This window comes from Tetrao urogallus, assembly GCF_951394365.1.
Source record: "Tetrao urogallus genome assembly, chromosome: 1".
Taxonomy (NCBI): Eukaryota; Metazoa; Chordata; class Aves; order Galliformes; family Phasianidae; genus Tetrao; species Tetrao urogallus.
Genome location: NC_136813.1, coordinates 20,701,171 through 20,718,469, shown reverse-complemented (window position 1 = coordinate 20,718,469; position 17,299 = coordinate 20,701,171). Strand labels below are relative to the sequence as shown.

The following is a 17,299-nucleotide window of genomic DNA, read 5'->3' as shown; positions in this document are numbered from 1 at the left end:
AACAGATAAAATGGGGATTCCTACAAGACTGTGTTTCAAAACACTTTTGCTAGTCTTTAGGAGAACTGACCCAAATTCTAAAGACTGGATCCAAAGCTAAAAAAACCATTCATATTCAATCCTTATGTCAGAGTGTTTGCATGATGGCCAAAAACAGCATTGAAGATCAGGAAGTGCACATGAGAGGACCAATAAGAGAGGGAAAACAATTTAGAAATGGCACTTGGAGATATTAGAACCTGTTTCATGTCCACATGAAGTCGTGCTGGGGTTACCTGCAGAAGCCACGTTACAAAGAGTGAATGCTGCATAGCATTATGTTAGTGACCCTCATGGGGGAAGGGCTGTGTACTGCCTCTCAGCCACTGCTGCACTCACTCCTTCTTCTATTTAATGGCTGCTTTGGCTGAATTGAGAAATTATTGAGTAGGTAAAAAAATTCTCTTTATTTATTTCTGTTATTGCTGTCATTTCAAAGAATGCTCGTGGCTACTCTAAAGACAATAAATGAAGATGAGTTTTATTTCTTCTTTGATCCTTACAATGAAAAACAATTTTGTCATAATTTCAGATAACCACAGATAGGAAATCGTAAATGAATGCGATGGAGAGAGAACAGGTACTCAACCTCCTGAGCGAATGAAGGTTTCATTTGAAGTTTTGAGTCATCATAAATTGGATATATCCGATCTTAAACCTTGAAAATCATTACGTCCAATGATCACCAACAGCAATGTCAGCTCCCTTCAAATCCAGCAAAATATACCATTTTGCTTTCTATTTCTGGTAGAAGCAAATCAGCTCTGTTGTACCATGCTGCTACAACCACCTTCAGTGATGGTTCTTAAACTGAACTCCCACTGTTATAAACATTGGTAAGCTGCTGGCCTGCTACTCTCTGCAGCAAATTTCTCTTTCGATTTTTCTTGGTGACCTCACCAGCTTCAAAACAGCCTGAAAATTACACATTTCAGAGGACAGTGTTAAGTTCATCTTTTTCCCCTAACTTCTGAAGGACTCTGACTTCTGTTGGTGCCTGCGAGGATTAAATTTAACCTTCTCAATTTTGTTGCTTGGGAAGAAGAACTGGTACTGAATTTAGTAAAAATGAAGAGATTCTCGATGCAAGTTATGGGAGCTACAGAATTCCTTTATATGTTTTATAATATATTGTTGAATGAGGAAATAAGGAGTTCCACCCTCCATATCTATTAATTACCATATTGCTGCATAGATGATAGATTATTTAAGCACAGTCTGAAAACTGAGGTAACACATCAGAAGATGGCAAACACAACAAAATAAGAAGGGCCAGGCCCATTCGTTTCCTAAATATGTTGGGTTAGTCAAAAGGCCAGCTTACAAAATCCTTTAGGTCTCCTACACATTTCTTAATGCACTCTAGTAGACAAAAATACAAATAAGTTCTCTGCATTTTAGTACATAAACAATGGCATTCTTTAGAAATACTATTACCACATGTTTGTATCCAATATTCAGGGGTAAATTAACAGTATCCCAATAGCAGTTTGAAGACTTTCTATAGATGAACTCTTTTCCAACTTTGCATAGAAATATTACAGGAAATTTAGTGGTTCTGCACAACAATGTCAGTAGATTCCAAATAACATAATATCTCTCCAGGTAATTGTTCGAGGTGTCCTTTATTTCACTGAATCTGTTCCTTTTGTACAAGAAAAATATAATGATAAAAGAATGTTCCAAAGCCCTTCAACATGTAATAACAACAACTCTTTGTTTTGAAAAAAGATGATTGCAGTGCAGTAACAAAGAATACATAAAGCTATTGAGCTCGTGTATTGGTATAAAAAAGCCTGCTGTACTCAGCACCAGCTTAATGAGCCTTGGACACAATCAATCTTCACTAACAATAGTAGGTCTCAGATTTCAGTGTATTAACTAGAGATGCAAAGCCGACAAGTTGAAATCTTCCCTGAAATAGTTTTTGAGTTCATAAATACCTGGTGAGTGGAGCTTGGTGGCTGTGACTGCTGATCTTTTGGGGGAGGAGACAGCTGGTCTGTTAGCATCCTGATCCTTTTGTATTTCTTTCTTCAAGCCTGCTTCAAAAAAAGTAGAAGCAGAAAAAAACCATTTAATAATTCTGCTTGCAATTGCACAGAGCTATGTCATAGAATCATAATGTTGGGAAAGACCTTTGAGATCATCTAGTCCATTAGCTCATCACCACCAAGCCTGCTAACCATGACCCTCCATGATTCCATGACCCTCTCCAGATTTCTTGACTCTCTCCAGATTTCTTGAACATCTTCAGGGACGGGGACACCATCACCTTCCTGCACACCCTGTTCTAATGCATCACCACTCCTGAGAAGTCATTTTTCCTAATATCCAACTGGAACCTCCCCTGGTGCAACTTGAGGTCATGCCCTCTTGTCCTATGGCTGTTACCTGGGAGAAAAGGCCAATTCTCACCTTGTTAACCTCCTTTCAGGCAGTTATAGAGAGTGATGAGATCTCCCCTGAGCCTCTTCTTCTTCACACTAAACAATCCAGTTCCCTCAGCTGCTCCTCATAAGACTTGTGCTCCAGACCCTGACACCATCTTCCATCTTGGTCTACAGAAATGTACTCTGGCTATTTCTACAGTGGATAAAAGTGATAATTACATAGGGCAATCATACACTTCAGGGACACTTAGTGGATGCCTCCCCCCTCTCCAAAGCCACAACTGGTAACAACAGCAGCACCAGGTTTCCCTCGGACAGAGGGTCACCCTACCACTTCTGCCTGCGTCAGGCCCTGTGAGCATAGCTGCAGATACAGCATTTGTCACGCACTGCAAACCATGGCTCCTATTTCCTAGCAGTGTCTCAGCACTTGCTTGGGAAATGCAGCTGAAGAGCATAGGGATATGCACCCAGGCCTCACATTCAGCTGTGACTGCAGGAGGATGGCACCCGAAGCTTAACAGCCTCTCCCCCTGTTCCTAGGGAAACTGCCACATCGTTTATGCCAGCTGATGAAGAACTCTTCTTCATATCTTTGCTTTGGTCCATCTCCACTTTCCCTGCTGTTTGTAAACTGGAGACGTTGAGGCTGTGATTCTCATTTGTGATGGACACTTTCCACAGTGAAGTGACAGAGGGTATAAGCTACCTGTGCCTACCACCTGCTACACTACACTTAACTACAAAGCAGGACATAAAACAAATTTATGGCACCATTCCATTACTAAGGACTCAGTAAAAGCAACCTGACATGGGAAGTGTGAGCCAAAAGCATGGTTTGCTTTGTGAGACATAGTTTACAAGGTTATAGATTTGAGCACTACCTTTTCCAGGCGATAAGAACTTGGTTTTGTTGTGGTTTTCAGTATAGAAATACAGTGTGCAAATGGGCCATACCTCAAGCTCATCCATCGTTTTTTCTTTGGTAAATGCCAAGCACAAGTACAGAAGGTGATGTGCATTTTCCTCACACTTTCAGCAGTAACAAAGGGCACAGACATAACTGCTTTTGAGAAGTTTTGAATGGGGAACACCTAAGGAATCACTTCAGGCTCTTAACCTTAATCACAAAGCAAGGAACGGCAATTCCCCAATTACAGCACAGTTGAAAGAAAGCAGAGGAAAGCAGCAGAGGAGCCCTGAGGGTTCCATCGCTCTGTACAGGGCACCATGAGGTCTGTGCACCAGAGCCAGTGCCCATCAGGGACCCTTGCATGGGAGGGATCAACAGAGTGAGCTTGAAGCAGGTTGCAAACAAAGATACAAAGGATTATCTTGGTAAGAACAGGAAAGAAGGACTGATGACAAAGTGGGGAAGTGAGGATAACTACCCTCCATCAGTTCACAAGATTTTTTGGGTTCTCCCTCCAGAGCAAAAGAATCCTGACAGAAGCTCCTTCGCAAGGAGGGATTTAAGAACTGTAGAATGCAAAAAAAAGGACAGTTCCAACATTATAGTTCTATGACTGCTTCTACCCTGCTGAGCACAACACCCACAGGGAGCCTTTAGGGAAAGGGCCATCCTTGGCATCAGAACTTGCATGAGAACTTGTACAGAAAGTTCTTCTAAAAATGGTGTTTTCCTTTGAAACAACAGCTGCTAGCTTGTTAAAAAAGAAACGTTCAGAAACCAAGTTGATTTCAAGAGAAATTCCTGCACAGAAAATTAATTTCTAAATAACATAGTTTGTCCTTTTCTCACTTCCCAGAGACAGAGAATTTCAAGTTTAAAATAGTTTTAGTAAGTAGTATAGTAAAATAGTCCAAAGATTTAAAATAGGAGAGCGCTGACGTAATGATCAGCACAGTGCTGTACTGTAGGGCATAACACAGCGGGAGGTTGTGCAGGCTGAGCTCTTTACCTGAGTGTCTGAGAAGTAACTCAAAGATTTTCATTTACACAGAAAGTTTGATTCTCCACTGTGACTCAGGAAACAACTCTCAGTTCAGTCATTACAATGGTTCTGAATGCATAGGAAAAAAAATAAAAGAATACTCTGGCCATCATACCTAGTCTGAAAAGTCAAAAGTGCATACAACCAAAATAATAGAAAATACATCAAACACAACTATAAGAGGAAACAAAGCACCACAAGTGTATGTTTCTTTAACACGTGCACTGTTCAGATTTTGTTTGAATTTATTTGACATTCTGATCTGCAATAAACTCTACTTAAACTCTCACTATTACTGCCCATAGGTTGAAAATGGGGAGCTGCGGTTAGTTCTGTGCTAAATAACCATCTACTTTTCCTGGTTTCCTCTCTTTTAAAAGCTATTCTTTCATACAGAAATAGATATTTCAGGCCAGAAGGTAACTATGTACACGAATACTTGCTATTGTTTTCCACCAGAGTGATTATATCATTTACTTTTGCAAGTTGCATCCAAACACACAGTTATGGAAACGTATTTACATTTCCTAATTAACACAGCCTGCTTCAAACCAAAGAGGAGGAGCAACGACAACATTTATTAGAAACTAAAGTTAAATCACCCAGAAATTAGTTGGAAATAGCAGACACAGAAAGCTGCTGATCTACCCCTGGCCAGTGCTCAGAGTGAAGCACTCACCATTTAAGCTATCTTCTCAGGACCTGCTGCAGAATCAGCCTAGATATTTGTGTGCACCTTTCTGAATCTTCAAAAGTTGGTACAATGGGACAATTTGTTCTCACACTTCAGATTGATTCTAATAAATTACACATTGAGTATTTACTCCAAACCAGATCCCAGCAAACTCTAGACGTCACAAACAATTCAGAGGGCTGGCTGCGTTCAGCTGGCTACCAGCTGTTGTCAGGCATATTTTATAAGTTAACAAAAGCACTTTGCACATTTAAGAACCCCAAGGAAGTGCTTTCAGGCACTCACAGACACAGATAGCCACCTCGAGCTTTCTCCTGCCTTTCCCCTGACACCTACAACTAGTCATGTCCTTGACAAGCAATGACACTCTCGTGCATACGCCGTTTGAGACGAAGTGAGCAAATCTGGAAATACGATGGATTCTGTAGAATAAGAGCAGTCTAATTCTCTCCAGGGACTCTGCACATCCTGTGATCTATGAGATTGAAAGGCTTTGAATAAGTAAGTAGGTGTAGAAGAAAGACTACATATTTGGTGAAGCAGAAAAAGCTGACACTTGTAGTTTTCCCTTTGTGTTTATTTCAGATTTAAAGCCAATCCAATGAGAAAAAGGAAAAGGACAGGGACTGTTACAGTGATTTGTCTCAAAGTGATTCTTTTCTTCCTGCATTAAAAAAAATGTATCTGATGTTAAAAAGTACAGGAAAAACTGAAACAAAAACAACCCGTAAGGATCTGAACTATTCTTTGCACTGAATAGAAAAACCCAAGCTAGCTCAGGCTAAGAACACCTCATCTTAGCTGCAGAGGTAAAACAGCCTCCCTTTCTCTTACTGCCATTCTACATGGATCCAATGGCATTTTACTGCCACTTCCTCACAGAGCTGTGCTGCAGCCAAGTTTCAGAGTGCAGTTCCATGGGAAGGGGCTGGAAAACCTGCAGCTGAGTGTGTCACTTTCACCTGCGGCGTAGCACTCCATATCCCCATATTCCTCACAGGAACAAACACAACCCAACACACATGTACCGTTCAGTTTTTAATGGGAAGTGGCTGCAAGGGAGAACACAGCAGCAGCAGGTTCTGCCTCTCCATCCCCGACAGGAACACTGGTGCTCATTTCTCCCCCTCACACTGACCTTAGCTCATCCTCTACCCTCCCGGCGCTGTGTTGTCTGGGTTTTGCAGAAGCTGATTAAAAGAAGCACATTTTACAGTGTGAGCTCGCTGGCGAGAGCTGTAATAACACTGGCCTCCTATTTTTCATCTTGACTGATTGCATTTAACAGCCTGCTCTGATACATATGATTTACTGGTACTTGTAAAAGCTCACAAATTGGCTGGGTTAGTTTTCTGAACAATACTTTTGATTGTTTTTAATTTAATGGGTCAAGCAGAAACAAGTTGCCCAAATGAATTCTTTATTGCTGCTGTCATTGCACATGAATTATGAGGTTTCTTATGGGGAATAATAGCCACTTGTCTGTGAGATAAACATTAAATAAGAATTAATAGGCTGAAATAGGTATTCCATAACACACACATGAAACCCCACAACAAGACACAGAGAAACATAACATCCTTCAGCTCTGTAATTCTATGGACTGATGTCTGCCAAGTCCATCCGGTGGGCAGAGCTGAGGTTTGGAACAAGAGGCAAGCTGATCTGGTGCCTCAGATCACAACTGCAGGCACAAACACGAAAGCCCAGGGCCGTATTAGTCTGCTGAAAGTAAGCTGAAGTATCAAAAAATAGCATTCAGAAATACCAAACTGGTTCCCCAAGAGGGCCCTCTGGCAGAGCTGCTTTCCAGCCAGCTAGCTCTGTGCTGTTGTATGGCATTACTCCTCCCAGAGAAAGCTTTGCATCTGCCTTTGTTGGACATCATGAAGTTCCTGCTGTCACATTTCTCCTGCCTGTTGATGTCCCTCCGAACTGCAGCCCTAGCCTCTAACAGAGCAAATAACTTGCTGTGAGCGTGCTCCATCCCTTTGTTCAGGTTTCCGACGAAGAAGGGAAGCAGCATTTGCTCAGTATCAATCCCTAACGGATGCCAGAATATCTACCTGTCAGCAGGACTTTGCTTGGTCTAGCCACTTTTCCAGCCACCTTACTATTTATCTGATGGCTGCAGCTAGCTGAGATACCTAAGCACTTTCCCAAGAGAACCAGGGTATGAAAGGAAACCACAGAAAGAGGTTTCAGGCCAAATGCATGTTTTCAATGTTGGTTTTTTTTGTCCAAATTACGACAGAATTAGATCCTGGTTTCATTTACAATCTGGACTGTCCCACAGTGAGCATTAAGCAACAGGGTTTCTAAAACACCTCCCCAAAAGGGTGAGAAGCTGTTAATCTGCTTCTGAGAATTTCCTTCTGCAGATATTCCTACATTTTTCGACATTTAAAACAGAAAATTCAGCATGTGTGTGCATCAAAGATCACGTATTTTTATCAACGTGCGGAAGGAAGAAGCTTATATCTTTTCCAAAGTGGATCTTAGTGCAAAGTTCCAGATGGAGAGCTGCTTTCACCTAAGTCTTAAAACAAAATGCAAAGCAATAATAGAAATGGCTATCACCACATTTCTCAAAACAGCTTAAAATTGTAAGTGAAATTACAGGACATATATCAGTTTTCCCTTTCAAGTATTTTTTGTTGTTTTAGTTTCTCTATGATGACAAGCGTGCAAATATGAAAGGGGTTTCATAACACCCAAAAAGGGCTGTGCAGCACACCAAAAGCTGATGAAGTGCACCTTTTCCCAAGTCAAGTCTAAAAAACATTCAGTTCATGTCTTTGAAACAATCAGCATGACAATGGATTTCCACTGCTACTGTCTCATGCCAGAACTTTTTCATCATCTGAATCACTGCAAAGCAGCAGTTACGAAACTCTTTTTTCATTAATTAAAGGTGATCTATGCCCTCTAGTCCAATTTATTTGACAAGCAATTTTACTGCAATATCAGGAGTGTAATCTTTCTCCAGCAGTTGCCTTTTTTTCTTTTAAATGAGAATTGGCAGTGCAGGTGGTCTTTTCAGGTATTATCTAACACATGAAAGCTTCTTTTTTCCTCATTAATGGAGATAGATATGCTTCTTTTTGAAATCATTTCCTATTCATAAACAGTTAAAATAAGGTAATTCTTTGTATTTGAAACACAAACACACTTCTTACATCACTTGATTTTCCATTCTTTTAGAAACTTTCCTTATATTTAAGAGTCTGACTCACTCTCAGTGAAATACTTTCTATGCTCTTTACTTTTGTAGAAGATCCTGAATACAATACATACAGTGTCTGTGCACCTCATCTCACACTAAAAATCCTACTTACATAGCTGCCATATCATGCACAGGAGGTTGGGATGCAGCTTGTGTTTATAAATGCATATGCAACATCAAGCTCTAATGCAATTATTTCTAGGAGTAATAATTACTAGGATTGCTAGTATTACACACAGAATACCTATCGTGCCATTGTCCAAATACACAGGAAGTGTAGAAGGTATGATTGTGGTTTCTCTGCTTTTCAAAAGCTTTACCACGTGGCTGACTTCAGCAGCACTGCTCACGAGGTCAAAAGGAACAGAAAACTGGAGTGGTTCTGCTCCTTCTAGTTAACTCCACAGTGGCCTGGGCTGTGGAGAAACTGTGCTGAGATGGAAGGCAGACATGTGCCCACCAACCATTCTTCGTAGAAGCTGTTCTCGTGATCCAGTTGCAAATACAAGCTCAGCAACAAGAGGCTCACAAGGCTGTGGAGGTCCTTTTTGAGAAGTAGCTAACAGGTGATCTACTTCCTCTTTTATCCTCTAAGCTACTGTCATCATAGAGCTTGATATATTACACATTTGTTAAAGATGTTGATAACCAGGAAAACATAAGACTAAAGCCAAGCCCAGCTCAGATTTTTTTGAGATGTATAGCTGTCACTTTTAAGTCTTCTTTTAAATGTCACTTCATGTAGCACTTTAATGAATATACATCTACCAGGAACTTCATTCTCCAAGCCTCTCCTCAAAACTGGATTTGGGATCTCTTGTAATTGCATTTCCTTTGAGAACAAAGACTATCTTCAGTCTGGGGACATCCAAAATGGTCAGTGAAACAAGATACTTTTATTCAGACAGAACATCTTGAGTAATTTATATTTTCTATTGTTCTCTTTCTACATCATGATTTCTCTTCTGATCATTGGATTGCCTGTGCAAGCAATTGTCAATATGTGATAGTTTTGTAGAATGGTATCAATTTATCAATTCCTCTGTTTTCAAGATGTAATCCCTGGTCCACTTCGAGTTGACTGTTCACTTTCCCTTCAGTTTGGAGCACTGGTGAAGTTTTTTTTCAGTGTTTCTGACTTCCCAAGCACAACATTCTTTGCCTTTATGACATGACAGCATCAGAGACCCAAGATGGGTGAGTGGGGGTGGATTAATTTTTACTGTTTCTTCAAACCTTTTTGAAACACTAATTCTACCTCTCTGCTCCCTTACTGTTACCAGTCTTTGCTCTGTGATGTCCAGTGCTACTGACAGATTTGCACAGACTGGTTGCCTGTGGCAGCCACAGCCCTTCCTTCCATTTGCAATGGCAGTACAAGCAGACCCTGTACAGAGGCTGTACAAGCAGACTTTCAACCTTACAGCCTCCAGGACCTCCTTTTGGAGAGTGGCTTTTTCAGCACACCCATGCACTTTCTCTGGCATATTTAAAACATGGTATCTGACACAATTTTCAAGGGCTTTAGTTAGATGCCTTTGTTTTCCTGGGATCATAAAGCCCAGAGCAATATGAACACTTTGCTGCCCTTTCTCCTCTTGCTTCATTTGATCTGTAGCATCTTCTTTCCAATTTAATAGAGTTCAATCTTTTGGGGCGTCATCATTTAAAAGATGTGCAAAACTGTGCAAGGAGTATTTAAAGAGAATACATTATGTCCTGTAGAGCTCCCTATCACACTGGGATGTACAGACAGCATTCATACACTACTGCAAGAAAAGCAGAATTAGACTTGCTAAAAAACTTGTCATTATTGTTGCTTTCAGTTATCCTTGCTTCCATCAGATATTTTGTATTGTGAGGAATCATAATATTGTTCTAATAAAATTTTTTTTACTTGATCATAAGTGTATCTGCTGGTACTTTTGCTTATATTAAAATCACAACACAGCATTGGACTACCGTAGTTTTTTTAGTTTTGTTTCCATCCATTGTAACAACAACAACGTTCCAAACTTGTCAGCTGTCCCTGCTCAGTGTCTGCCTCTGTTTTAAAAGCATGGTCCACTATCCTTACTTTAAATATTTTGTTTCCTTCCAGAACAAAACAGGAGTCAGTTTTATTCACTCAACTGAGTGTCCCTATCAACATCTGACTATAAATTCACTGGGGCAGTGGCAATGGGCTCCATCCACTGCTGCATCCAGTCTTTGCTGGTACAAAGTGCTTGCAGAAAAAGAAGTCTGGAGGCTGAAAGAGCTCCTCTGCAGAACCCTTGAAATAGTATTTAAAAGCTTATCGTGACAATATCACTGCCTGAAAAAGAGGCTTTTGTTGGAGATATGCAGGGGCAAATCGTATACTAACCAACTACTACTGTAGCCTGAAATGACATAAGTTATCTATGGACCATCAGAGAGGAAAGCAAAATCAAAGGGAAAGACAAAAAACAAGCAACAAACAAACAAACAAACAAACAAAAAAAAGGTGTCGCCTTTTATCTGGTCACAAAAAAATCATATATTGTGTTGACAGACTGGTCTTTTCCCACTTAGTGAATCTCTCTTTTATTTAAAACCTTCTGACTCTGTCTAGATATACACAATCCCACACCCTACACCATGGAGTGGTCTATCCTAACTATCACTCTAAAGGAAAGTCATGAATAAGAATAGTCTGATTTGTCTTTCTGCACAGTATTTCCTCTAAACGGGCATCTATGAAGCAACAACATTTTAGGGACAAACATTTAAAGATTAGAAAGGAAACCTGAAGGATAATCTTAGGAGAGAAGAGACTACAAAGTGGATGATAATAATAAGGCCTTTTTCACTGGACATGCAGTGGAAAAGCAAGGAAAGATTAGTGATACTGGAACTATAGATTATTTCTAGGAGCAAATATGTAGAGTCATGAAAACTGAGGGGGTAAAGAAAGATACAGGCATATTTAGGCTTTCCCAGCTCCAAGAGTCCAACTCACAAGAAGCAGTACCAAAGCAAAGCTTTCTGAAAAACATGCTGGTTTTGGAGAAACTTTGTATCAGACTGTCTGTGAACAAATCCAGGTAATGTTTAGGTGAAATAACCTCCTACTTACAAACACAGTGGTATCGGTTTTATTCACTAAAATGTTATGTTATCTCCATGTACCTCAATCTCTCAGTGACATATATACATCCTGGTTGAGAGAATGATGCTGTGGTTTCGATTTTTAATGAAAATAGTGTTGAGAACACACCAATGTCTTAGATGTTGCTAAGCAGTGCTTGCACTCAGTCAACAACATTTCTGCTTCTCACACTGCCCTAATTTTAAGGAGGTGGGAATGCACAGAAAGCTGAGAGGACAACTGACCCAAATGGACCACAGGAGCATTCCTGAATACATTTCAAAAAGACCCCATGCAAATGAGGACTGAATCAGCACTGTGGCAATACGCCCATGAATGGCGAGTAAGCAGTAAAATGGCATCATAACAAAATCTCCACCTTTCTTGGCCTAATAAAGATGACATTTCAAGTACTCATGTTTGGAACACCTACCAGCAGGTGCAGTGGCAGTTTTTGGTGCTGGAAGTAAGCTCCTGCGAGGAGTCGCTGTGCCGCTCGATACCTGTGTTGCGCTCTTGCTGCTACTCTTGGGTATGTCTTTAGAAGGTGCAGATGCCTTAGGAGCGGTTTGTTCTTCATTTCCAAGGCTGGAACCTGCAGGAGACCAAAACTGCCCTAATTATAAGTTCATAAAAAATGTATGTGAACTGTGGCACACAAACTGAGCTTGTATTAGCAATTATAACAAAATAACAAAAACATATTGCCATTTCAAGTTGGGCAAAATTTCATGGATTTTCTCCAGTACAAATGGTTACATAGAGATAGTCCCCAGGAATTTACTTAAATGCTAGGTGCTGGTGGTTGTTGGATTCTAACTCTAAGAAGGACATAAAATTTGTTCTTGGCTAGCTTCTTAAAGGTATCTGGCTGTGATGCTCCTAAGAAAATCAAGAGGTTTCTAAATCTATGCATGTAGCAATTTTTTGAGGCACTGTAGTGGCCGCAGAAGCCACCCAATACCCTCATATTGAGACTTGGGCGTTCCTGGCTCTCAGCGAAAAGGACAAGAGCAGGTCTCAGTGGTGCAAGGCACTGAACTCTCCCCACCAGGAGAGATTTCCTACAAGTATTTCCCCAGATCACACTCAGACATTTGAGTAATAAGCTGAAAAAAATAATTCTGCCTTAACTCTCACAGCCACTTCAATTGCATTCTCATACTGAATCTTGGGTTGCCAAGGTTTCCAGTTTATATTGAGCTGTTTCAAAACCTATAATGGGTTTGCTTTCCTCCTGTATTTCCCACCTAGGGAATAATCACATCCTACGCTCCCTGTAGATGTAAGGAAATCAATCTTTTCTTAACATTTGAAAAAATCAAAGTTGGAGTGCCTTCTTTATCTATTGAGTAGAAAGCCTATGAAACGCCAAAGATTACAGCATGTCTGGACCTGAACATTTGCAAAAAGATGAGCATTTTGCTTGAAAAACTGAGCAGAGATAGTTGCAAGGAATACACAGGGTTTCAGAAAATGGCCATAATTTTTATTTTCATTATTTAAAAAAGATAAAATATCACACAGTGCTGTTTACGTACTGCCTGCAGGGAAAGAATAACATTCTTAAAATAACCAGCACGTTCACGTTTTCAGTCTTCTTAAGATGCAGGATTCCTATACCTGTGCAAGAAAGACTTTTTTAGCACCCTTGCTGAAAATCCACTAGGGAAGAAGGCTAGTAAAGAGAACCTTCTTTTCTAATAAAGGAAGAACATACCTTCTGGCTCTGACGAAACAGTGTAAGTTTTTTTGTGTGTCTTTAGGGTTGCCTGTATATATCTTAAGTTAATGTTATAAAATTCATTGTTAAACATTCAAACAAAACAATCTGCTGTTCTCTGTGCAGGAAAATACAAAGCATTCGTCACCTTCACACCAATAAGCAGATAATAACCCCTCAGCACAACAGACAGTTGTTTTATACCCAAATTACAAGGCTTCTTCACCTGTGTAACAACCACTGAAAACCATGTGCTGAATTATCTGCTGATGAAAGACCGCTGACTTGAGTAAAGTCATGTCAGTGTAACAGCTGCAGCTGTGCCCAAGGACAGGGGCATCTTAAAGCAAATTGAGGTGTTTGCTTCAATCTGCTTGCATCTTTGCAAAGTTACTGCTGGTTTGGATATGCACTCACCCCACCAGCTTGTGTATCAGCATTTGTAGAAAAAAAAAAAGATGATTTCCTTGGCTCTTTGTTCTAACGTTTAAAAACAGAAAGGCAAACCTTGAGGAGGAAACTATTCCTGTTGTTTGCAGAAACGTGCAATTCAAATGATCTTTAATTGAAACCTCATATACCTATCCTTCATTCTCTGGTGTGAAATTTATTATAGAGAACATTTCTGCTCAAAAATCTGCAGTTCCCTTGCTGAAGAATGAAGCGCCAAGGGAAATTACACAAATTCTTATTGAAAAAAATAATTTCCTTAGGTCTTGAAGATGGAGTGCAGCTAGCTGCAAACACCTCTGCCATCCAAAGCACGGCACACAGGATCGGCTGATTAAAGATATGGTGGATGCAGAGGCTGAAAACATGACCTGGTCAGGTTCCTGAATCAAGAATGCCCTGGGCTGCACGCCTCCTCTGTGGGCTGAGATTGTTCAGTCTAAAGAAGAGGCTCAGGGAGACCTTATTGCTCTCTGAAGAGCCTGAAGTGGAGGTCGGCCTCTTCTCCCATGTAACTTGTGATCAGACAGGTGATAATGGCCTTACATTGCACCAAGGTAGGTTTAGGTCAGATATAAGTAAGAATTTCTTCTCAGAAAGGGCAGAGAGGCTGTGGCACAGCTCCCAGGGAGGCGGTGCAGTCACCGACCCCAGAGGTTTCGGGAGCCGTGTGGATTCGGCACTGGGGGAAGAGGTCAGTGGGCACCGTGGGGTGGGCTGGCGGTTGGTCTAGATGACCTTAGTGGTCTTTTCCAACCTTAATGATTCTGCAAAGAAAAGATTTGACTTTTGATGGTTTAATGACCAAAGCACTGTGTAAGATAAGCTGCATGGCTGCACTGGGTGTCTGTGGCAAGCCACAGCCGGTTCCAGCCGGTTCCAGTCAGCTCCAGTGGCCTCACCTCAGGGCACAGCCTGCTGGTGACGCCTCTGAAAGAGTACATTTAAGGTTAAAAAACATGGCACAGCAGTGCGCGGTCAACTGCGTGATGAGAAAGCACGAGAGAAGCAGCCCTGCAGTCCCAAGGGCAGTGTAGCAGGAAGGCAGAGAAGCAGCTCCCTGCAGCCTGGGAGAGAACCATGGAGGAGCATGCTGCCCCCCTGCAGACAAGGGGCACCACACGGAGCGTACCTCCACGTGCAGCCATGGAGGAGCCCACGGGGCAGCAGTGCATGTAGCCGTGAGAAGGCTGCAGCCCACTGAGAGCCCCCGCAGCAGAAGGCCCTGAGCCAGAGCTGCTGTCTGTGGGAGGAGCCTGAAGTGAGGCAGGTTTATCCTGAAGGACTGCAGCCCGTGGACCACACTGGAGAAGGGGGAAAGTGTGAAGAGGAAGAAGGGACAGAGTGCAGCTGTTATGGACTGACCATAAAACTCCCATTCCTCATACCTCTGGTGATGCTCAGCCAGAGGTAGAGGAGTGCATGTCCACAAGGCAGCATCTTGTCCCCTAGCAGTGGGGACAAAGAGGGCTCCATCTCACTACAAACGTTGTTGGATCCCACTTTGCAAATAGCATTCAAACAAGAAATGAAGCTAAAATTACACGAAAAGCATATATTCCTCCTGATCTGAGAGGAATAAGGGTTTCCATTTACACAGAGGAATTTGTCTCTTGAAGGAAAACTAGAAAGATTATTCATCAAATGGTACTTGTCAGTCTATCATCAGATAATGCTTTCCACTATTAGGTGCAGCAGGTGAGTCAGTAGGATCAGCCCTCCCAGAGTCTTTTGAGTTCTTGTTTTTAAGTAAGAGCATGAACAGAGACGCCAGATGTACTGTGCATTAAGAGTTTGCAGGCGACCACATTGCCGCTGTACTGTACCTCTTCCCTCCAACTCCTCTAATTCTGCTTTTTATTTCAACCAAGAGAGATTCCTTGCTTGCCTTTGAAGCACCTGGTAAGTCATTGGGGCTCACCTGTATAAATCACCCTTTATTTTTGCAGACTCGGTGTTCTATGCAAAGTAGCACAGTTGACTTTGCAGGAAAGTACTTAAAAGAGTATTAACAATCTGCTGGAGCTACAGGCCTTCAGTCTAACTTTCAGCACCTCCTCACTATGAGCCCCAAGGAATCCTACTCTAGAACTTATGAAAAAATACAGGGGAGAAGGTTTTTGAAGACTTGAAAGTACTTCAGAGTGTCCCAACTGCACCCACTCACCCCTACACCATTATGCCAGTGAAGGCATGCAGGATTCATGGCTGGAAGAGGGTCTGAGCAATCTGATCTAGCTGTAGGTGACCCTGTTCATTGCAGGGAGTAGGACCAGGTAACCCTTAAAAGTTCCTACCAATTCAAACAATTCTATAATTCTGTGAAATCAAGGACAGTTACATGCTGTAGGCTATGCATTCAGAGAAAGCCATGACCAAAATCCCACAGGTTCCCAGATGGTTAAGCCACCCTCTATCCATATGCACTCCTTAAATTCATGACGTCCTCTTCACCAACTGACCCTGCCCTGCAGTAGCTTGCTTCTTGGAAGACCCTCTTATGTGCCACAAGGAGGAACCATTCCTTTTCTAGAAGCACTTACAGAATGGAACATGGTATGATCTTAGGTGATATTACATGCTCAGTGGGAGCATGGGTAGGGGGAATTCTGTGTTTGACAAGAAGTGAACTAGGCCAAGTTGCACGGGCAAGTCTTGTTTTGAGAGGAGAGAGCGATGGGATGGGCTGCATTCTGGAGCCTCACAGCCGTGGCTTTCCTGTCTTGCTCAGTGGCAATCAAGTCTGCTTTTGTTGGAGGATTTGGGTGATTTCTAGAAAAATAGCTTGTCTGACAATGCTGCGGGTCCCCAAGGAATATCAAAATACAAGTGCAGCTGCTTCTGTTGCTCCCTGTCTTGTGGGCTGCTATGTGAAGCCTTTTGAAAGGCAGCAAATTTCCAGCTCTTCACAGCAGGTCAAGCATTCTCTATGCTGGCAGCAGGCATGGAGCTGCAAGCTCCTGTCACAGCTGCAGTCACACCTGAGATGACAGGAACGTGCTAGCATCATAAATTTTCACCGAAGTACAAACATTTACCCAGGGTAGTATCAAGCCCTTCAGAGACTCTTACACACTACTTGACTCCAAGTTTAATAACAGCAAAGGTAGTCTAGTTATTGTAGCAACGAACCGATATCACTCGTGTTTCTAAAGCACTTTCCAGTCATAAAACTCAATGAGCTTTACAAATAACAAAAGGATGAAGGAGTTCAGCTACTCTCAAAATTCACACAGCAAGGGAACAGCGGAGACAGGCAGAAAAGCATTCAGGAAAACCTGATGATGAATGAGCCAAGAATGAATTTTCTTGGCCTGCAAAATGTTGGGATGTATTGTTCCGCTGAGTTTTTCTAGGCTGCACTTCTGTGCCCCAGTTTCCACGCACAAAATGAAATTTTAAATCACTGCCATGGGTAATGCTCTGATAAGGAAAATGCCTAAACTACTGTGAATAATCAGGTGATACTTGAAAATGCACGACACGCTTTTCACTACACTGGAACACACGCCCATCCTTTAATTAAGGCCCACTGTTTATTTATGACTTTTATCTATAGAGTGGCAATTTTTATAGATGGATAACAAGATTTGCCACTTGTCAAGTAAGCATTTTGTTTCTCTGCTTAGTGGGTTAGTGTTTTATTGCTCAACACTGTGAAATTAAATAGAACGCTTCACAGTGTAGTCATCACCTGACACAACTGA

The 17,299-nt window shown here is 41.6% G+C and overlaps 1 protein-coding gene across 1 annotated transcript in view; it reads right to left on the bottom strand.

Annotated features, from left to right (window-relative positions):
* The window catches only part of MTUS2 (microtubule associated scaffold protein 2), a gene marked incomplete at both ends in the record, with an annotated part of 159,077 nt that overhangs the window by 51,721 nt on the left and 90,057 nt on the right, over nucleotides 1–17,299 (bottom strand). The window contains 2 exons of the mRNA XM_079549510.1: nucleotides 1,983–2,081; nucleotides 11,853–12,014. Coding sequence (XP_079405636.1) covers nucleotides 1,983–2,081; nucleotides 11,853–12,014 — 261 coding nt within the window. The remainder of the gene's footprint in view (nucleotides 1–1,982; nucleotides 2,082–11,852; nucleotides 12,015–17,299) is intronic.